The sequence below is a fragment of the Nesoenas mayeri genome (genome assembly GCF_963082525.1).
Source record: "Nesoenas mayeri genome assembly, chromosome: 3".
In the NCBI taxonomy this organism is placed as follows: Eukaryota; Metazoa; Chordata; class Aves; order Columbiformes; family Columbidae; genus Nesoenas; species Nesoenas mayeri.
The window spans coordinates 108,243,210-108,267,197 of record NC_137544.1 but is presented as its reverse complement, the minus strand read 5'-3'; the positions used below and the strand labels follow the sequence as shown (position 1 = coordinate 108,267,197).

The 23,988-nt window shown below is 40.5% G+C and overlaps 1 protein-coding gene across 1 annotated transcript in view; it reads right to left on the bottom strand.

The window, feature by feature from the left end:
• The window catches only part of MRPS5 (mitochondrial ribosomal protein S5), a gene marked incomplete at its 5' end in the record, with an annotated part of 70,743 nt that overhangs the window by 11,551 nt on the left and 35,204 nt on the right, over window positions 1-23,988 (bottom strand). The window contains 4 exons of the mRNA XM_080342099.1: window positions 6,855-6,917; window positions 8,757-8,814; window positions 9,880-9,926; window positions 13,776-13,866. Coding sequence (XP_080198225.1) covers window positions 6,855-6,917; window positions 8,757-8,814; window positions 9,880-9,926; window positions 13,776-13,866 — 259 coding nt within the window. The remainder of the gene's footprint in view (window positions 1-6,854; window positions 6,918-8,756; window positions 8,815-9,879; window positions 9,927-13,775; window positions 13,867-23,988) is intronic.

Genomic DNA, 23,988 nt, shown 5'->3' with positions numbered 1-23,988 from the left:
TGAACTGATTTGGATCGAGGAAAATGGAATAATGGATTGATGCTTAATATACTGTATTTTGACATCTGTAAATTGTGAAAGGTAAATGGGGCTGAGGAATGTAACAACTGTTGAGTTAATGGGAATTCTGTATAAAACTCAGCTCATTGTAACCAAGGAGTTTGCCAGAGCCTCCCACTTCACATCAGCGATTACGCCAGCTGCGTGGCCTTGGCTATATCTGAACTGCAGCAAGAAGAGAAAGAAGGAAAAAAAAAAAGGAACAAAACTGTTTTCCCACTGCTAAGCGGAGAAAGGGGTGCTTTACTCCCCCTGCTCTGTTTTTTTTTTTGTTTGTTTGTTTGGGTTTTTTTGTTTTTGTTTTTTGTTTTGTTTTGTTTTTTCTGGAGTATTGTCATCCATCCTTATTGTGGCACTGTGTTGCTTCTCGACTTTGAATCAGGGGTTGTTGGTGATGTTTATTTTTGCTTCTGTCTTGTTTCCTAGGTTTTGGCACATCTGGGGAAAGAGCTCATCATTTTACCTCCTTGCTGAAGTCGGTCTTTTCACACTGGTCAGCTTTGGGGAGGTCAGAGTGCTCAGTGCTTCTCTGCGCCAGAGTGGTACTAATTTGGGTGTGGAGTGCAGCCAGGTTGGTTTGACGTGGCATTTGAATTGATTTGTTTTCATGCTGGGCTGGAGATCCTGCCATCCCAGATCAGGGCAAGAGGGAGCTTTTATTCCCCCCCTTCCCAGCGATGTTAGTGCTAGAGAACTGTAATACTGCATGAAGGAGTCTGAGGGTGAAATTTAAAGGCATTGCCAGTGGATCCATAGTTCTAATGAAGCTGGGAAATTATATATAAAAAAATTTTTTTTAATAGACTTATTCTGTGGTAACTGGTTGTAAGAGACTTCTTAGTAAATTCACCCTGCTAGTTTTTGAGCTCATGGGAGAGAATGAAAGTAAGGCTGTTTTTTGAGGCCAATAGAATGCCAAATTTGGAACAAAGTTTTAATACATGAATTCTTGTAGTTGCCAGAAAGTTCTATACCTCTCTTGCCTCAGGATTTGTTAAGTAAATTGTAAGCTCAAATAACTTTTTTCTGAGAATTCTGTTTAGCTGCATGTCTTACAAGAAGCTGCTTGGATGGTCCAGATCTGCTTGTGCAAGTGAGAAATCTCCAAGGAAATTTCGAATGCTGTATTTCCACTAGTATTAACACCCAATGTTTTAATAAAGCAAATACTACACTGATAGATCTGAAACAGGATTTTGATCTGGTAAGGGAAAACAATATCCAATAAACATGACAGCTAAAATGGAGTTGGAAACTTTGAGGAATAAATTTATGACAACCTTACAGGTTGCATTCAATCGGACTTGCGGATTTGTCTGTTACATGTACCATTTGTGAAATTTAATTTTGATTTTTTATTTGCAATCTACATCCTTGTAAATTGCACTAGCACAGGCTCTTCGAGAATCTGTTTGGAAGAGTCCTGTTGTATAAGGCCCTGGAGGGAAGAGGAGCCCAAAAAACCTGGTCATACTCAAGGATCATGTCCTCTAAGCTCAGGAGTGGTCCATCCTAACAAGTAGGAAGTCAGGCAAAAATGCCAGGAAGCCTGCACGGATGAAGAAGATGCTCATGGCAAAACTCAGAAAAAGTGACAGGTAATCTGAGAAGAATACAGAGCACTCTTTGAGCACGCAGAGACGCCGTTAAGAAAACTAAAGCCCAACTGAGTCTGACCAGGGATGTCAAAGGCAGCAAGAAGGGCTTCTATAAGTATCTAAGTGGCAAAAGGAAGACTAGGAAAAATGCGGGCTTGCTGCTGAAATGGGCAGAGGGTCTGGTGACACAAGACATGGAAAATGCTGCAGTACTGGAGGATCCAGCAAAGTATAGGCTAGTCAGCCTCACCTAGATCCTCAGAAGCTGACACAACAACCAATCACAGAAACCATGTAAAGGCACATGACATACAAGAAGGTGATCAGGAGTAGTTCCCAAGGATTCACCAGGGGGAATTCATGCTTGATCAACCTTATTACCTTCTATGATGAAACAGAGAGCTGCGGATATTATCTATCTTGACTTCAGTAAGGCTTTTAATTTTATCTCCCATAAGATCCTCACAGAGAAGCTGATGAAATATGGGCTGGATGAGCAGTGAGCTGGATAGAAAACTATCTGAACAACAGGGCACAGAGAGTGGTAATCAGTGGCACGAACTCTAAAGGACAGTAATTAGTGGTGTACCCCAGGGCTGAATACTGGCCCCAATTGTGTTCAACATCTCCATTAATGATCTGGATGGTGGGGCAGACTGTACCCTCAGAAAGTTTGCTGATAATACATAACTGGGAGGAGTGGTTGATGCACCAGAGGGTTGTGCTGCCATCCAGAGGGACCTTGACAGGCTGGAGAAATGGGCTGACAGGAACCTTAAGAAATTGAAGAAGGTGAAATGCAAAGTCCTGCACCTGGGGAGGAACTGCATGCACCAATACATCCTGGGGCTGAATGGCTGGAAAGCAGCTTGGCAGAAAAGGGCCTGTAGGATCCTGGTGGCCGCCAAGTTGACCATGAGCCGGCAATGTGCCCTTGCAGCAAAAAAGGTCAACACCATCCTGGGCTGAGCTAGGAGGACCATTTCCAGTAGGCTGAGGGAGGTGATCCTTCCCCTCAGCACAAGTGACACACACCTGGAGCACTGTGTCCACTTCTGGGCTCCCCAGTGCAAACAGAGACGTGGACACGCTGTACAGGGTCCAGCAAAGGGTCATGAAGATGATTAAGCGACTAGAGCATTTCTTATATCAGGAAAGGCTGAGAAAGCCAGGACTGTTTAGCATGGACAGTGACAGGAGGCAATAAGCACAAACTGAAACACATGAGGTAGCATCTGAACATCAGGGAACATTTCCTCACAGTGAGGGTGACCGAGCACTGGTGGAGGTTACCCGCAGACGCTGTGGAGTCTCTGTCCTTGGAGATGTTCAAAAGTTGTCTGGACACGTCCTGTGCATCTTACTCTGTGTAACCATGCTTTAGCAGAAGGTTAGACGAGACAACCCCCAGAGGTCCCTTCCAACCTCAACCTTTATGTCATATGCAATTTTTACTCTCCAAGTTGAATGAAAAAGCCTCACTGGGCAGGGCAACAGCAGTATGTCAGCTACAAAAGGATCCCTCCTGGGAAAAAGATAAGGTAATAGAGAGGCAAATCTAATAAAAAAATGTAAATAAATTAAGACAACAGTCTGGCGAGGTAATATTAATCATAAAGTGACCCTGATAGTTCTTGCTTCTGAGGTTCAATTATGTAACATGTCAGATGAGGTGGGAAGGTATCTTATTCTATGTTCCACTACAAGATAACATCTAATGTGAATCTTCCTTTATCATTTAACAGTAATAGCATTATTTATTTGTACACGCACAGTCAAATGTGTAGTTCAGTTGTGCTACTCCTGCTACGTGCGTGTTTTTGCTTCGTTACATTGAAGACTGAACTGAAGTTTCTTTTAAGTGGCTATCTTAAAAATTATAGCCCAAATGACCTAATTTACCACCCCAAGAGCTCCTTAAATGCAAAAAAAGTGCAGAAATGTTAAAGATAACACAGACTGACTCCATATCTCCTAACTTGTAAGGATTTTTCTAAGCCCATGCTATCACTTTACTGTCATACTGATCAAAAATACCATAATCCCAGAATAAAAATGTCACCCAATAAAAATTGTGTTGAAGGTTTATAGCAATTTTAGATGCTTTCAAAAGACAGTAGGAATTCTGAACACTAATAATTATATTATCATAATACTAATGTGACAGTGCAGAATAGGAATATTAGATACACAAAATCAAATAGTAAGTCCAAAGCATCAATGCTTCAGCATACTCAAAGGTTGTAGAAATTGATGAATTAAGTATTTGAACATGACAGTGTTCTGACTGGAAAATTATCCCAAGTTTCTGACTTCTTACAATCTTTACATGCTCTTGCAGCTTAGATCTTATCATACTGAAATTGAAGTGATTTACAAAGAACTACCCATGTAAATGAATTAGTTTCCTATTTGTGTATTAAAATTAGAGGGACAATTAAGGGTGCTCGGCAGCAAACTAAATGTTTTCTATAGAACAGCAGCTATCTTTACCTGTCCTGAAAACAAAATCAGGCTAAACAAGTCAAATCAAACATTTGTACATACAGGTTTAACTCAAAAGATTCATGCAAAGAAACGACCTCATGCCATTATTGCAGGTCTTCAAAATAGCAAGACCCTAGAATCTAAAATGGATCACATTGAAAACTGCAATGCATTAGAAATAAGCTAACTGAGCTCCCCAAACTACCTCGTGTTAAAACTTTCTTTATGTTGCAATTCTGAAGAATGTGACAGCAGTTTACAAGGTAGCTCTGGATGTATCCCTGCGTGGCAAAGCACATATTGGAACAGCTCTGAAGGCGAGACAAGGTATAGCATAAAGTCAGCAAGGTCTTCAAAACGTCAGTACTCATGTGGAAGCTATTAGAGACAGCACACACACAACTGAGGAACAATCTATGATGGGCTGTGTATCTCTTTGGCTAAAACTGTGAGGGGAACACAGTCCTGGTCCTCCATCAATTTCCAGTCCAATGATAAAATCTGTGCTGTGTCTTGCTGGTGCAGAACTGGTGACACTAGACATGCTGACCTGTCATACTTCATGGACAGGGATTCAGTACCACTGTTGACTGAAAGTATTTTTAATTACAAGTACTTCTAATGGCCTGGTAGCTGTAAGAGAGAGTGACAAGAACATACACGGACACAAACATGACCAAAAAATTATGATGGAGGCAAGGATGAGAATCAAACCTGGTCAGCCACACTAATCAATGAGAGCATGCGAGAGTGTGAGAATGTTTACTCTAGTGAAGTTATCTGATTGGGGACCCCGTCATTTGGGAAACTAAGGAAATATCAGAAACAAAATATACAGAGGCACAGACCTGACAAAGCAAAGAGAGCCAATGACAAAAACAAACACCATCACTAATTGATGGGCTATCAAGAAACTACAGGTGCCACTTCCAGGAAGATCAACCTGGACTTTGGAATGGTAAAACTGTGAACCAGGGGACACTCAGAATGAGAAGGCTGTGAGAATCAATAGTGCTGCATAAACCCACCAGTGGCTGGACCAGGACCATAAGTCACAGCCTGTCTGCCTGTCGGTGGCTACTGTTTGTTCCCCAGTCCTGGTGTGGGTGAGGTGTGCATATGTTTTCACTGGCAAACTTTAAGCTGGACCAGTCAGTGAGTAGGGGGGCCCCAGGTCTAGTCTGGAGTATCAGGTGGGCAGGAGGTCTGTGCTCGTATAAACCCAGGGGGATTGTGAATGTGGAGCACACGAGGGACAAGTGTGTGGGTGCATGTGTGTTGGCTAGCAAGCATAAAGTCGGACCAGTCAGCAAGTAGGGGATCCATGAAGTGGGTAAGAGGGCCTAGAATCTGGGCAGGGGTGCTGGGCAGACAGGGGGGCCATGCTGGTACTCAAGGGATATATGAATGTGTGCGTGCTTGTGAACCTGGAGAGTGCTGTGTGTGCCTGCACTAGTGATCTTCTGCCTCTGCCAGCTGAAGAGGAGGAGGGGACTTGGCTGTGTTTATGTGAGTTCCGTATGTAGGTGCTGTTGAAGGCAGTGCCTTGTCTGTGGTTGACCATGTCAGTGTCCTGTGTGTCTCTGTGTGTCCATGTATCTCTGGGATGCATATGCAGCTTCACTACTGGTTGAACCTATAAACAGGAAAGTGACAGCTGCAACTCTCAGCCTGACCAGAGGCCCTGGATCCCTGGATATCGGGCTGGGCAGTGGTTGGGCAGAAGGGTCCTGGGCTGAAGCAGCTGGGGGAGCCAACTGCACATCTAACATCACTTAACAGTAGCTTTGTGGAAGAACAGACGTGTGAGCTGGGAGCTACCAGGCACGGACCCACTGCTATACACATCTATCCTGCAGGAGTCTAAAGAAGCATTTCCTTGTACTAGAACTGGGATCAGAGTGAAGAACAGCTTGCAAAGATGGAGAAATGAAAACACTGCTGCTGTATACCAATGAGATAGTCTTTGTGCTGGCATGGTGCACAATGAGCCAGGGTAGATAACAGTTTCCACACTGGGAGCTCTTGATTTTAGAGAAAACAAAGCAGTAATGGTCTCAAAGAAGCAGCAAGCTGGATGCTGTCCTGGATGCAGCTCATGACCACAGGTAGCCTGAGGCAGTTGAGGGAGGATATCTGCCCATGCTATCCCAGTACAGGTTCAAGAGAGACTGGCAGACAGATGCAGCCTGCACTCCGATTCCCATTTGAAGCACTCCCACTGCTGCATACTAAACTACCTCTGAATCTTGTCTTGAAAACAGCAATTAAAAAAAAATCACTGAAAAATAATGTAATGAGTCTACCAGTTCTCCAAAGTATGTGTGGGGCATATGGTGGGAAGAAAAATCTGCAGGATTTTTCTAAAGACCTTTGCCTCCAAGATCTATGCTATTAGATTAGACTTTTCCACATCTAGTTAATATAGAGCAGACAGAACTACAAAAAATAAGTGTGAAAAAAACCCTGGAATAGAGTTCCCAACACTGTAAGAGGGACAAACCCTGATTTACAATAACAAAGCCCTGCCATCAATGGTAGATATTTCTAATGAAAAATAATTGATCATCTTCAACATTTAAAACATGGTAGATTAGCACCAAATGATCCGTCTCTGAAGTAAACAGACATTGCACACATTTAACCTAATCAAATAAATATCAGTCAGTAACTAATAAAACTTCAAGATTTCCAGGCAGCTTTAATTACCTTTGTTTTGCTTCTTCATGCGGATGTTTGTGCTTTTAAATTTCACTGTAATGTCATGGTAAACTGGAGGGGAGAAAAAAAAAGGCATTACAGCTGAATTCTTCCTTCTAGAAAAGTTTTAGCTCAGCACATTTAAGGAGTACCTTTCTTTTTCAGAACTGTGAATGGGAAGCTGGTTTTACTTTCCTCTGAGTTCTTTAAAGAGAAGGGTTAATCAAAGTAAATTTCCGGAATAGATTAGGAAAGTTTACACGTCTGTGAATGCTATGTTACTATTTTACACAAAAACAAGCTTCACTTGAGAAATATGAAGTGTCTGTATGCCTCCAATGATTCTTGTATATCTTTGAAGTGAGCTCATGTGATACAATTTAACCTTCTTCCTCTTGCTCAAGTTTTTCTAATAATTTGGCTTTTAACCTAAGATTTCCCCATAGGCTTAAGCATTCTTGGATTTTCCATACAGAATATTTACCATTCAAGTCTTCCTGCTTCTTTCTGCTTCAAAAGGAACCCCAAACTTACATCCTTTCATGTGTGGCTGTTACATACATTTGATTCAGTGGCTCAATCTCTGAACAGTGGATTCCAGCACTGCAGTCAAAATGGCTCAGTGAGGATCTCTACGTTAAGTAGAATGGAAAGCGTGGTGGAAACACTGCCAGTTTTTAATGAAATCCCTAATCTGTTAGTGTGAAATAATAATGCTCAAGGAATAGACTCATGAGGATAACTGCAGTTTTGTATTTGTAAGCTAAAGTTTTATTATACTGAATATTAATTTACATGACTTGGTTAAATACTCCTATACTCTATAAGATACTATTTTTCAAAATTTTTCTGAAAGATAACTGAATATTTGGCATACTGGTACCATGTCTGACACCAGAGAGAATTTGTACAGTATTCAATTGAACTAACAAAAAGCTACCATAAAACATCAGACCAACTTCTCCAGCCCATGTTCTCTCTGGCTGCTGGGCTTTGTCAGCATGCATGGATTGAGTCAACAGGGAATCATATCTGACACACAAAGGGGAAAAACATAGAGGAGTTCACTTTAGAGAGAAGACAGTACCTCACTTCCTTAACTCAAACTGAGCCAGCATAGATCTAATCTTACTACTACCCGTCCCCACTTAAAAAATCCTGAGATACTATGCATTAAGTATCCAAACTTAAAACATAGATCCATAGAATAGTTTGGGTTGGAAGGGACCTTCAAAGATCATTTAGTCCAACCCCCTGCAATGAGCAGGGACATCGCCAACCAGATCAGGTTTCTCAGAGCCCCGTCCAGTCTGGCCTTGAATGTTTCCAGGGATGGGGCATCTCCCACCTCTCTGGGCAACCTGTGCCAGTGTTTCACCACCCTCAGTGTAAAACATTTCTTCCTTATATCTAGCCTGAATCCCCCATGTTTTAGTTTAAAACCATTACTCCTTATCCTATTGCAACAGGCCCTGCTAAAAAGTCTGTCCCCATCTTTCATGGCAAATGCAGGAGGCTAGAAGGAAGATTGATCTCTCAGTATCTTCACGTCTCATAGTATGTAACCTTTTCTTCATGTTCTTTCCTTCAACTATTGATACAAACCTGAGTGAAAGTAAAGAGTAAACCACATATTAATTCCAGGTAATGGTGATTTATTTTACACAGGGATTGACAGACTATGTACTCCGACATTACCACTATCTAGCTAAAACAAGCTGGGGCTAAGATTTCACACAGCATACTGAAGAAGCAAAATAATGCACAAATAATAATAATACAATGCATCAAATCAGAAAGGTTTTAGTTAACGTCTTTTATGCTTTGTAACCAGTTGCAACTTGTTCTTGTTCATATATTCAGTACTTATTGAAAGTTAAAGAAAGAGTCTAAAATAATCATAATACTTACTTGTGTGGTTCTGATACAGCTCTATAAAATGTAAGCAGCGTATTGCTCTATTCTTTGCCTAGGGAATAAAAGCAAAAAGCATTTTTTCTTGAATTTTTCTGCAAAGTGTTTGAAATTCACTTTTAATTTTTGTTAACTAGACAGAAAAAGCCCAAGAAATAAAGCTTAGGGAAACAGGTTGCCACATCTCAACCATTTACTTTATGGGAATTAAAATGCTCTCTTTAAAGAACTACTTTCTCCTAACAGATTTAATATTTTAAAAGATTTCTCAATATAGTAGCAACTTTATCAAACTTTGTGTAATTTAGCATTGCTACTTTGATAGCTTAGTTGAGCATTACAACAAAAACTAGACAAGTAGCAATCTGAAGTCAAAAGTAGCCTTAATATGTCATTATGCATGTGTAAGAAAAAAATTTCTACACACTAATTGTATAAGCAGATTGTATGCTATATAGGTATTGGAAGCATGTCAGCAAAGGAGAATAGGTATATGACATAGAAAAGGGATCAGAAAGAGAATAATGACTGCATTAACAGAATCTTATTGCAAGGCAACCTCATTATGCATGTCATATGAGGAGCGGCTGAGTGATATGGGGCTAATTAGCCTGGAGAAAAGGAGGCTGAGGGGAGATCTTATTGCTGTCCACAACTACCTGAAAGGAGGTTGTAGCATGGAGGGTGTTGGTCTCTTCTCCCACGTTGCAAGTGACTGGACAAGAGGAAATGGCCTCAAGTTGCGCCAGGGAAGGTTTATATTGAATTTTAGGAAAAAATTATTCACGGGAAGGTTTGTCAGGCATTGGAACAGGCTGCCCAGGGAAGTGGTGGAGTCACCATCCCTGGAGGTGTTTAAAAGATGCGCAGATGTGGCAGTAAGGGACACAGTTTAGAGGTGGACTTGGCAGTGTTAGGTTTACATTTGGACTCAATGATCTTAAAGGTCTTTTCCAACGTAAATGATTCTCTGATTCTATGATTATTTGTATCAAGATGGACAGATCATGTACATGGACTTCTTTGCATAGACTACAAAACACACTGATTACTAAAAAAACTGTGTAGGTATGAAGTATTTGTGCTTGTCATAAAGCAACAAATAATACGATCAACCTACTTTCCGTAAAGCATTCATCCTGTCGCCTGCTTTCCCCATTGCAAAACCTGAAAAACAGAAAAGTCTTTTTATTACTGAGAAATACAGGAGACAAGACCTTCAGAAAGCAGAGGGGAAAAAACACAGAACTTCACAACCACATTTAGTACCTGTTATTTCCACTCTATTGCAGAGATCATACTCAGAAAATGGTCCAAAGATAATCAAATAAACTAGAGAAAGAAATAGTTTAGAAGTTCTGTATACCTAACATTTGGATGGCAATTGCTTGTTGTCAAATGAAAACAAGTAAGGCTTAAGTTATGTATTTTGTGTATTTGTCCAAACTTGTTCAAAACAATTGAATAGTGGTGACTGCTTCAGTCAAAACTAGCCCAGTCTTCCGCTTAAAAAGAAAGAAGGGAAGGAAGACAAAATTGAAGGTGATGCAGATATATCAGCTACATCTGTACAAACAGCAGTTCCAAGACCGTAGAAGTGAAGAAAGAGACTGGCTTTCTCTTACTGAAATAGAGACTATGAAAGCCAGGTTTAACAGAATAGTGCATCTGCAAAAAATACATGCCTGTAGAACAGAGGAAAAACAGATTAACAGTTTACTAAGTGCTACCTAATTCTCTCTGAATCCTCAGACATCTTCTGATTTACCAGGTGAACTATGGTAGTGATGAAGAGATTTCATGGCAGTCTTCGAGTATTTGCAGTCAGCTCAGACCAGGGCAACAACCGACTGTATGAAATGCATATGAGGATGTGACAACTGTTTTTACAAACTCTGTAGTCCAACAATGTCAAGGTAGATTGGAATTAAAATAATTTAACTTCAGATCAGCAGATGTAGCTTTTTGGTCCTTTGATGTTTCTGTTGCGTCAGCTGGGATTGTGGGTTACCTGTATCCAAAAGCCTAATCCAGAAATAAATGTGATTGGACCCACTGGCCAACACTGGTTCACTAATTTCATGCAGACATTACATGAGACTATTTACATCCAAAAGATGGATGCTCTGCATATATATTGAAAGCCGGATTTTCTTTACTAAGTCATATAGCAATGCAAATGCACTTTCCTGTACTCTGTCACAAATAAAATACGTGCCATATTCCTATCTCTTCAGAGAGGTAGGAATCTTCTATTATTTGGATTATATTATTTAGATTATTTACTTCACAGCTATTCACTTTCTTTTTTTTTCAGCTGATTGTTCTTTTAATTCTGCACAGTCCTTTTGAGATCTAATGGGAATTTTAATATACATTGGTTTGTATCCACAAGAGAATGCACGAAAACTGTTTCTTTATCGAGAAAAACTTAGCACATTCAAGGGTGCTTCTTAAATAAAACCTATCCTGCAACAACAAAAACAGTCTTTAATTCCTGGTATTTGAAAACTGAATGAAAGATAAACAGTATTTCATTAATAACAGAACTGGAAACCTGCAAGAAAGTAATTGCTGTACAGAGTGGCTGCATAGTTTCTTTATTTATGCCTTTACAATTAAGTGGCATTAGCATTATCTTTTATAGTTCTGTCTTGGAATCTGACACATCCCAAAAGCTAGCTACCAGGAGGCAAAGCACGTACCATCAAATGAAGGATATCCAGTAATTTTTGTAACTGACAAAGTGAAATGGAAAATCCTTAAAAGAAAATACACTTTTCCAGGAATATCTGCTAGCCTTAACAGATTTTTTAAAAAGACAGTGATAGTGTTTCAGTGGTTTTTTTTTTTTGGCAGTGACGTACATCATGGAATGCCTGCCTTCGCTTTCCCAATATGTAATATTGTGAAGTATTTTATATCCAGTAATATCCAATATATAAACACCTGGCTATACCATTACACTGAAGTACTAATATGTGCTTGTCAGCCTTGTTTGTTTTCTTTTGGTTGGTAAATTTTTTTAAAATGTATTTTATTTTTTTATAAATTGGACACACTGGTTTAGAAAATTGCAACCATAACACAGAAACTACTTGAGCCTTCTCTATATTGAGTTTACCATCATCAGCAAAAACTGATTCAACTAAGAATTTTTCTTGCAATTTTTTACTTTCCATACAACCCCGTAAAAAGCTGCAGTAGAGTGAATTATTTACTCCTCATTTTGTAAAGATCGATTCTGACCAACTCAAAAGGCTCTTCTCGACAAGATTGCTAAACTCTTCACTTTAAGAAAGAATTGTCATTACTTACTGCAGCAACTTCCAAACTTCTGAGGATAACAACATTGCACAATATGCCAGGTATCAGTCATCTATGTCTTTGATGTGAATGATCTTACTAACATATGAAGTAGTACCATGGTATGAGCTAGGATCCAGGGCTAGTTAATCGAAGTTAAATGCTGCACTGGGATGGTTTTGATTGCTTCTAAAGACAGTTTGGTCACCAGTACCCTGCATGCAGAACCGTGCTTGGAGTTCTGTTACAAGGAAATCACAACTAAACTGAATGTCTCTGACCAGTATTCTTTCTCCAGTCTTTGCTGTCTCTCTTCACAGCTCATATTAGAAGATCCTTCATCATTTTACCTCTCTTTTTATTTATCCAATTTACTTTATGCTGTAGACAGAATTTCTATGGTTAGACTGCAAATTGCTTGCTGAAGAGGCCATTATAAAAAGTCATAACGGAGAAAGCCTACAAGTGGGTCAAAAGCTGCAGATCACTGAAGTTGCTATGAGGCCGGACTCAAATCGCCCTGAGTACTTCTATTTTTCCATAAAAGTGCAAATATAGTATTTGTAGGAAGCCCGTAAAGTGGATTTTTTAATGATTAACTTCAATAAAGTAAGAAAGCTTCCTAAAGAGGTCAAATTAGAAGGAAATATAGGTTCATTAAAAATTTCTGAATCAAGATGCCAGCTGAGACTACCAGTAAACAAGCCCTTTTTAAATGAAAACCAGTAATACCTCCAATGGACTACCCTGAGACTTAGGAAGACAAAAAAATGAATAAACAAAAAGACCCCAAAAAACCAAACGGCTAGATTTATGCTAATTCTACCTAGAAATACTAACATTAGGTAGAAAATAAACCAGGAAAATGCACCATGAGTCATACTGCCCTTCGCTGCAAAGTGGTCACCGCTGCTAGAGCAAATGAAAATAAAACCCCAAGAACGCCAACAACGTGAAAGTAATTTTCAAAACCAGAAAGACAAACCCATGTCCACTGAATCCTACTTTCTTATGACTCTATCTACTCTACTAACCATGGAGACCCAGACTCATTTTAGCCAAGCATTGGCATTTTGGTGAAGGCCACACTCAGCTGAGTTTTCTTCCACCACCAGCAGAGTGGGATGAATGGGATGTATCAGCCCACCTGTAATTCCAGGCACCTTTTGCAGGTGCCTGATTCTTTCCTTTGACTTAAGACCAAACAACTACACTCTGCAGCTAGATGTGTAAGTCTAGGCGAAACAAACACAGATATGCATGGCTGAGTACTTTCAGGCTTTTTTTTTTTTTTAAAACATAAACAGTATCTACAGTAAAAAGAAATAGTATGTACAGGAAGGCATAGATGATCCCTTCTGGTAGGATCTACCAGTGGTTAGTTCTGTCATTCTAGAGTTAAATAAAAACTGTTTTTACCACTGGATAATACATGCTCCAAGCCTAATCATATATTACTACTTTTCTCAATTTATTTTTTTATATATAATAAAGTGTCCAAATGAACACATACATAATTTGATTATAAAGCTTTATATATGAAACTCAAAATTCTTGCAGGTATTTCAACATTGTCCAGTGGAAAAAAGGGTAAAATTTATTTTATTTTTTTCAAAGTATCAAATGTCCCTTTAAATCATCGTAACTTCCAAAGTACTATTAAAAGCAATGATTATTTTGGCATCTTTTACATACACTAAATGCACATACCTGCAGCCCCTTTACCATTTCCAATAGCCACTAAGGCACGTACTGATTTTTTTCTGCCTTCCTTTGCCTTCATACAAAACACATTTTTTACCTGAAGAAGAAAAACAGAAAGCATCTTGTTATGGCACAATCCAACTGTACTTTTGTTTTAAAGAGAGCCAGTTTACCAAAAGGGAATTAGAGGTCTGTTATGAAACCTCACAGTATATTACAATATATTCTGTCTTTATCAACACATACATACCATGTAGGGAGAGTACCAATATGTAGGCTGCCAGAAACCTATACTCAGACATAAAAGTTACCTCACTAGAGTTTCATTAAAATATCCCCTCCAATGTGTTTAGCTGCACCAAAGATAATGCTCTACTGCTGCTAGCTTCATGTGTGATATTAACTGTGATTAAAAAAATGGAAAAAAAATTGAAAGTGATATTAATATCTCACTGCGCCTCATGTTTTAACATATTTTAGAAGCATTCTCATGAATTGCTCAAGGCACGTTGTTGCTTTACATGGGTTAAAACTTAGGACTGAAACCTACCTGCAGACTACAGAAGGAAGTCTCATTACTGAAATGACAGCTGCTAAAAAGAAGACTTCATTTAAGAGAGGGGACGAAAAAAATGGTATTTCATTCCTGAAACTAGCCATGTTTACAGAAACTCTGCAAGAAATTCAAGCACAGATGCAAGAAAGCTATTTAGTTTAGAGTGGGGAGACACAACAACAACTGGGGAGACAGCTGGCCTTATGGTTAGCGTTCTGGAAACCTAAATTTGCTTCTGCCTCTGCTACAGACTCCTCTGTGTGACTACAGGCAAGTCACTGCTTTACAGTATCCTATCTTAGATGCATCATCTGACATCCTTCATCCATCTAGCTCCTGTTCTACTCTCCCATTCTCGCTTCCTTGTTTTTTTTAATATATTAAAATATATGTTTACTTAAATATAGACATATATTTTAATGTGTAGTTTATGTGCTATTGTATAAACTATATAAAAATATAATGTATGGTAAATATAAAAAATATATATATATATAAAATAACAGACTGGATATTGCTTGACTGTGTTAATATCCATGTCTCAGAACTGCCAGTCAAAATATACAATTTACTTCATGGTTCTTTTCTCTCCTTCCTCTCAAATGCATCAGGGTCTACTTTCTTGAAACTTCAATATGATTTCAATAAATTTGATTTCCATATGATTTCAATATAATTTCCATAAATAACAGATAAGCTAAACATGTATTGTCAATACATGAATTAAGCAGTGTTCCACTCTTTTCTTTAGGAAGCTAGTCTGGTTGTAGCATTACATATCTGGAAGTAGATTATCATAAACCACTTGGTCATGGCTTAAACATTCTTACTGAAATTCACACATACACACACAAAGTTCCAAACCAAAAAATTCCACTGACATGACTAGGTACAGATTAGGAATGAGTGCTTCTGAAAAATTCCACCTTGCATTCATTAAAATAAAGATGCTGTTAAATTCAATATATGTGCACATATATTCTAGGGAGCACTTTAAGCAATATCAGCTTTGCTAATTACTTATTCCAAGCAATTTTTCTTTCTGCAATTTTATTGCTCACAAGAACAAGCTAAAACCCCAAGCCCCCTAAGATGAAATTACCTCTAGAAATAGGCTATTTACAGAAAATGTAAAATAATGATGAAAGAAAAGAGAGTGAACTAATCTCTCCAGGAGCATCAGGCACATGTTATTTTTGCTTTGCATTTAAGTTTTGTCTTCCACTGCTCATCTGAATAAGTACTTGTACGAAAAAAAAAAAAAGCAGTTGGCATGTGTATTGTCAAAAATAAAGGGCATAATGTTTGTAGTTTGCAGAATGTACTCAAAAATTATTATTCTCCTCTCCACAAGGTGGCAATAAAGAACTGACAATGAGCTTCTCCAGAAGGCTTCCTAAAACTGCCCTTGTAAGCTGTTTCTGAGCAGCTCTGAAGGAAAATGTGTTCAGTCACCCATCACAATCAGTGCTACTGCATCTCTCCTGAAATGTGGCAAAGGCCTTTCAAGCTTAATAATGTGTGCAGGCAGCCATGACTGCTGCAAAAACAGTGTCCTCAGATTCTCCCTGCCATAGCCTCATGCTTCCTGACAGCAAAGAAAGCAGAGCTCTTCTGACATGTGCTCAGCGATGCTTCCCTTCTTTCTTGCAAGTAAAGAATGCAGATGAAAGCCTAGCATTAAACCACTCTGGAATTAATTAATACGCAATGAACAATGTTCCACTTCTAAAACAGTGTAACCTTTGAAAAGTAACTGAAACTAAGGCACACCCCTATTTACTAGATTGCCACTCCAGCGAGATTTACAGCCACTTTTAAAATTTGAAAACAGATGCATGCTCAACCTTAACCACGGTGTACCTCAAGTTGACTGTCTCTCTGCATCTATTATCCAGTGGTGATAATGTAAATTCATCTTTCGAGAGCTGAGGGAAGAAAAGCATCTCTCAAATACAAAATTAAGCCACTTCAAACATTTATTAAGAGGAGAAACAGCAAGGAACAGTTTCAAAGGCAGAGTTGAGAACAGGGAAATAGGGTACACTTAGATACAGGCTGCTAGAGGTTATTTTGATTTCAAGTACTTATCAGCTGTTGCACTCTGTTAGAAAAAGGTAAAAACCCAACACTTCCCTCGAGGTTTTGTTCTTGTAAAAGCAGAATGAATGACGAGCCAAACTGATTGCCCTTGGAAAGTCCTCCTTTCTAGAAATCATATTGTAGTCGTGATTTTTAGGAACCTGCCACCTCTGCCACCACACTCTTGACGCTGTTACTCTTTTGCTGTTGTTATGCAGAGAAGAGTGTCTGCATAGGCTGGTCTCCTCATGGCATAAGGTCTGCTAGACCCAATACTTCTCTAAGGTACAAGGTGACAAAAGCAAAATCAGAGCAGGGTGCACTGCTGAAAGAAAAGCAAGCAAGCCTAGAGAGGCTCAGGGACATAGACAAAAGGCTTGGGAAGCCAGTTACCCATAATAATAAACCTGTAAACAAAAATCAAGGCCATGTTAGCTAGATCATGACTGTATCAGTCTTCTCTGTGAAAAGCATCAAAGGCAGAGCAGATTTGTACCACAATGACAGAACGTCTCCCAGCTATAACTAAAACCTACTGTACCTAAAAAAAAATCAGAAATTCCACAGGTTAGCTGGAGGGCAGAACTCATCTTGCTGACAAGTGACAAGGGTATCACATGGTTTCCATAAAAGTGTGCAAATGGTGGGCAGTGGCAAGGGCAGTGCTTCAGAAGGCAAATCAGTCTGTCTTCTGCTACCATTACTAAGATGTGACCTTCTCAAGAACAGCTAGCTAGTGAATTTATCAGTCCATACTGATGTTTAATGTGTTATGGAGGGCCCAATTCAGCAGCCCAACAGAGGTAAGGCTGCCATAGCTCCATGCTCCCAGGTCATTCCTGGGATGTCAGGAATGGACACCTCCCACAGGTCCAGGCCCAGGACTTTGTCCCGCTTGGCCACTGGAGTCTAGCCCAGCCAGGCTGAGGGACATGGCTGCAGGTTCAAAAAGTAGCAAAGCTGAGCAAGTATCCCAGAGACAAATGTGCAGGACACTGCCATATCCAGTTATAAACCGTCACTGACAAGGCACTGCCTTAAACAACACCAACATCCAGGACTTGCATAAAAACTAAGTATAAACAGCCACATCCCATTCCTCCCCTTCAACTGCTAGAGACTGCAATTCACTGGTGCAGGCCCATGCACACATCCTCTAGATTCGCGAGCACATGCACATTTGCAGATCCCCCAGCTACCACCATGGCGCCTCTGTCCATCTAATACCACTGGCCAGGCACTCTTCCCCACTTCATGGATCTTCTACTTGCCAGCTGGTCCAGCTTGGTCCTTAGTAGCAAACATGCAGCATTCACACATTTGTCTCAAAGGTACTCCACAGTCACAGGCCCCCCTGAATAAAAGCAACTTTGTAAGCAACTCTGCTTGCGTGACCCAATGTCTGGATCCCAGGCTTCCTACTCACTGGCTAGTCCAGCTTGAAGTTTGCTAGTAAATTACACCCCCCCCCGCAAACAAACATCAGGTTTGGGGAAGATACAGACCCACACCTCCCCGCTGCCTCCACAGCAGTTGGCACCAGGCTAAAACCTGTGGTCCTGCCCCAGTCACCAGCACTGAGCCCCTGATTTGCTTCACTCACCCTAATCCCTCTCAGTAGATGATTTTCAGGACACACTGGTGGCAAAGACACTCAGCTGCTCCCGTAGCTTGCACTGAGATCCCACCCACTCTGGGGTGCCCAAACCCCCCAGTTTGATTGCAGTTGCTGGCACCAATTTCACACCCACTGGTCCCCTCATGCAGCTGGCATTCCAGGCTCAAATTCTGTAGGACTCTCCCTAGATCCAGAGAGCTATGGCCCCTCCAAATACTGAGGCTAGGACGCTCACTTGTTCCAGTAGCTGACACTAGAGGCCTTAGGGCACCCAAATCTCCAGTTTGATGCCAGTTGCTGGCCCAGTGTCCACTCAATGTCAGTCTCCCAAAGTCCTTGCACTCAGTGCCTGCAAATCTCATGCACATGTGTGATAGAGTGAGATAAGACAGTGAGATAATTATGAAAGGATTTAATAAGAAGATAGACTGTGGTGATCAAGCGCAGAGCTCAGTCAGGCAAGTCTATGGACTGGCTCCATCTTAAATGCAGCCAGCCCCTTTTATACTCCTCCTTTCTGTCTATTCTTCCTTTGTTCCTTATCGACCTCTCTGCTGCACATTCCTTCAGCAGTTTGCACAGTTCCAGTGACACACCTCCAATATCCTGGACCCTCAGATTTGCATCCTTATGAGTTGCAAAATACCAGTTTACCGGCAGCTTTTTCGATAGCCCACCAATGAGTGTGACTGACAAGGTTTGTTTCTTTGCCCCCATTACATCTGTCTCTCAGGTTTATGTCTCCATATATTTTGCTTACGGTTTCCCCCTTTTCCATAGTATCCCACTGGACCTCTCTCAGATAATCTTAATGAAATAAACATTGTCACAGTCCACCATTGTTTCATTCAGGGTAGTCAGTTTTCATCTAGGTAACTGTGGCATTTTTTAATTCAGCGTAAGAATAGTGTTGATAGTGCCTATTATTTATGGTTGCTACCTAGGTAACATTCATGCTTAGCTGGCATAGAATTGATTATCTTCTCCACAACTGCCATTTCTTTAGCTTCCGGTATGAAGAAAATGCTGGGAAAACTGATTTTGATACTTATTGCCAGGGAAACTGAGGATGCTCCTCAGTTTCCTATGTTTTGCAAGTAAGCAGGTGTATAATGCAGGGAGGAGTGGATCCAGGAGAGCCGATCAAGCTGGACAACAGAAGTATTCCATACCATGAATGTCATGCTCCATATGTAAGTGGCAAGTTGCTGGGGAGAGCAATGCCCTGTCTGTGAGGGCTCCCGCTCTGGGCATAGCTTCATCTCTGCATTTTACTGGACTCGCTGTGCTTGCAATGCTCACCCTCATTGCTGGAAGTGTGCATTATGGTGGCTAACTATTGCTCTGTATCGCTCTTATTACTGTTCTATTAAATCTCTTTCTATTTCAATCCATGAGTCTTTCCTCCTTTTCTGTTCATTCCCCCCAGGGAAGGAAAGATGAGAGCACGCGAGTGTCTGTTTACTAATTTAGTCACTGCCCAGGGTTAAACAGTAATTACATACCCTTAGCAACCAGTGTGGCTGACCAGGTTTGGTTCTCATTACCACCTGCCCTATAGTTCGTCAGTCAGGTTTGTGATACTGTATGTTCTCTTTTAGGGCTTCTCCCTTATTATCCCCTTTTTACAATGAAAAAATCCTTAACCTTGGATCCTTAAAGGAGGAGATGCTCTCTCTATTCATGTACCCTTAAAGAAAGCTGGGAATGCAAGCACAGTGGGCAAAGACATAAACACACCTATACAACACATATATGCATATATATACAGCAAGCCCTGCAGATTAACACAAATGGAAATGAGCAGTACTCACACAAACAGCGTTAATAGCCTTCCTCTCTCTGACTGATCAAGATGAAGGTGCATTAGTAGGAAATAGATATACTCCAGTTGCTGGCATTTAGCCCTCCTCATACACGCATATGCACACAGTAAACAAGAGTCCCTAGCCCAGGAAAATAGTTAGAAATTGAGTTTAATAGGAAGTCAGGACAGACTATACTGATCAGACACAGGTCATGGTGAGACAAGCATACTGACCAGCCCTGCTTACATGTGAGCAACCCTTTCTATGCCCTTATCCTTCCATTTTCCTCTTCAAGTGACCTAGATTCCCCCCTTTGGTTCCTGCTCTAGACATCCCATAAGTCTTATGTAATACCGAAGTGCTCTTCCCTGCATTTCACTATGTGTCCCCTACCCCTTGGCAGTAACTCCCCCTCAGACTGTGGGGTCCTCTGGAGAACCTCATCTTGACAGAGGTCACTCCTGGAATGTTGGGCTAAGGCTATCCCACCCAGTACAGCTGCAGGAAGAGGCAAACAGAGTGCCTTTTTCTCCGAATCTGTAATTTTGTTTCCTTTGCCTGCCTGTGTGCCCCTCTGGTCTGTGCAGATGAGCCACTGATGCAGTGATGGCTCTCCTGCAATGGTACTGGGAGCAGTGCCAGCAGTGTGTTACTCAGGTTACTCTACCTGCTATTGCCTCTGCACTCCTTTGCGTGTGAGCAGACAGACCTTGTATCACATAACCTAACAATCAGAACTGTCTCCATCTTGGCCATCAATAGAATAAATAAAGTACTTCTCTCTCGAAGAACCTGATTCAGTAGCTTTAACCTCTGAGAAGCAAGAAGATTAGAACCAGCCATCCTGTTAACAGTGCATCCATTCGCCAAGGACAAAACTGCAGTACAGAAAATAATCTGGACTCCTCTACCCCTCACTCAGCAAAATACATGAAAGTTTTTGACCAGATACTTGAAGTGTTTTCCACATAAACTAACTCATCACAGGTCTGGGATAGACCTGAAGTGCAGTTTTCATCCAGTCGTAACAAGCCCAATCTGCAGAGAAACTATTCACTAAATCATGTCACATGTGCAAACCCTCTCTTTTATAACTCACTAGGAGGAACAATAGCTCAAATGTGCTACTGACAAAATGCATGCCTAAATGTGCCTTCATATTACACCTCACATCTGAGTACAGATCCTTTAGATTAACCCCACAATGTTGCATGCTTAAAGCTACACTACATCTGTTTTTTTTTCCTTCTCAAAGGATGTTACATAATCATGCCAAACTGTAGTTCACTTAAAAGCTTGTGAATGTTCCAAATGCCAATTATTTCATCCATGCAGGCTGACAGGTAAAAGAGATAAAAAGATTTAATTACTTAACCAAAAGATCCAATTGAAGGTAGCATCCCTAAACTCTACTTTAAAAGCAGGCCAAAACTCTTGAGAACTCCAAGAATACCAGAAATAAATTCAAGTGCACAGCTTTGACCTCTCATTGTTTCCTGTGACAGGTTGCTTCAGCTCCAATCTTAAAAACTCTCTGAAATTTTCATTGTCAGTCTAAAGACACTGCCAGTACCATCCAGGTAACAGAACACTTCCCTGTAGTTCTAAAAGCAAAATCTAGAGTTCCAATACTCCAAAAGTACTTTTGAGCCAATGTATCATTTGAAGTAAATTATTACTCAAAGAGTATCCTGTATACAATTTTTCAGTCAAGGATGTCAAACAATGGGTCTCAGACATTGTAATTCCATGCAGCATTTCCTTTTCACAAGCCTTTTTTATTGCACCCTTCGCTAAAACAATAGCTAGAGCACAATTTCCAATGACTTATAAATGAAGGGTTTAGACATATTAAGGAATATTCTTTTTGTCTCCAGTAGCAAGTCTACCAAGATTATTTCTGTGACCTTAAAACAAACATGTACGCATGGGTTTCTTGCTACTTTGTGGAATGCTGAAACAAGTCACTTCCGCACCTAAACTATTTAGTTTTGTTTAGTGGATGCAGAACAACTGACTAGACAGTGGTACAGTTATAACTCTTTTGTGTGCATATTCCCTACAGATAACTCTCTACAGCTGCATGAACCTTTGTGGCAATACATTTATAAATACTTAAGACGAGGTCCTTCATATCATTTTAACCCAACAAACCTTTGTTTTCTGACTTTACCCCTGCTTTCCACATGCCAACATAAAGCTATTGTCCCTAAGGCAAGCCAATTCTCTGTGACTTGGTAAAGAAAACCCAGTGATTCCTAGTGTCATCAACCCTTAGTAGTCCCAGAACAGAATGAGAGTCCCCACATGACCAACCTTCTCTACCTCCCCATTGATGTTTGCCAAGGACTGGATTTGGAAGGTTAAACAAGTACAGGTGACATTCAATTGCAAGTATATAAACCTTGAAGCTACTGCTAATCTTTTCCAGCTAGGAATACATTTTGGCTAACACACAGTTCACCCTAAGGCCTGATGTATGCTTGGGGCAGCTCCACTAGGTCAAAGTGAAAGCAACCTGGAGGCAAACATGATGGCCAGGAAGGGCTAAAGGTCGTTATGGAGCCACTGCCAATGTGCTGGGTTTGGTGGGATTATTTTCTTCATAGTAGTTTGATTATTTTCATTTTAGTTACTAGCACAGTCTTTTTTTTTCTATGATGTAGTAAGAAAATAAATGTGATAACACACTGAACTTCCTATGCCTCTGACTGGGACAGAGTTAATTTTTTCTCTCCAGTAGCTAGGCTGTGTTTTGGAGTTGGTATCAAAAGAACGTGAGGACTCACTGATGTTTTAGTTGTTGCCAAGGAGACCAAGGACTTTTTCAACTTTCCAGCTGCAGGTGCACAAAGAAGCTGGGAGAAAGCAAAACAGGACAGCACCCAGACTGACATCCAGGCTGGCCAGTGAGATTATCCCTACCATTACTATCATGCTCTGTATATATCTGGAGCTTTTCTGGCTTGCTCTTTCTCTTCTTCTGGGATCAGCTGTTGGAGACTGGGGTGCTCTCTTTTCCAGGACCAGCTGTTTGGTGCAATTGTGTTTGAGCACAAATTGCTATTCAGGTCTTTGTTCTTCTGGGATCAGCTGTGCCAGACCAGTGATCATGATCACTGCTCAGGGACACACTTGGTATCAGTGACTGGGTGGTGAGCTATTGCATTGTGCATCACTTATTTTGTTTATATATATTGTCTTTATTATTATTATTATTATTATTATTATTATTATTATTATTATTATTATTTTCTCTTCCTTTGCTGTCCTATTAAGCTGTTCTTACCTCAACCTGTGAGTATGTCCCTTCCCTTTTGATTCTCTCCCCCATCCCACTTGGATGGGGGCAGCTGTGAGTGGCTGCATGGTCTTAGTTGCTGGCTGTGGTTAAACCATGACAGCACCTGCAGCTTCCTGTCCCCAGGCAGCCATCATCCTTGCATACTGATTGTCCAGCAGTTTCTTCAGAATTCCCTATCTCATGGCAATGGTATAGACCAAACTCCCAAGCTTCATGGTATAAATATATCCAGTTATCAAAAAAAAATTCAGAAGAGGATCTGACAGCAGTCAGAAGCAGTCAGACTGCTGAGGTTTTCATGCATCCTGGTGTGATACAGGAGATGCCCACAATGTGACAGAGGAGGAAGGATGAGCACTCTTATTGTTGGTTTGGCAACTATTTTGCTCACAGATGCACAACTCATAAATTGCAAGTTACGAGTTATGAATTAGAGAACTTTTAAGCTGGAATCCTCATGAATCAAGTGATGAACCAGTGAATTTGTGTGTTATACTAGTCAGTACAAAGGAGGCTGAGTGCTTCTTTGATGTGCTTATTTCGTTTCCTTCCTAGTAGCCTCATAAAATAAAAGTTTAATTTATAGAGTGTGTTGCCCTGTAAATTTGAATGATCCAAATGGACCATGACAAGAACACCGAACACTACTTTGCAGATGTGCAGCACAACCCACATCAGATACTGCCAATACTATGATACAACTCTGTGAAGCATACCCAATCTCAAGTCAGTTCAACTAAGAATGAAGTCTGTAAAGAATACTGCTGGAGGTAACATGCAAAGAAGAGATTCAGCTGAGAGCCTAGAATTTGGCTTCACTTACTGCATGCTATCTTGACTATAAGACAAAA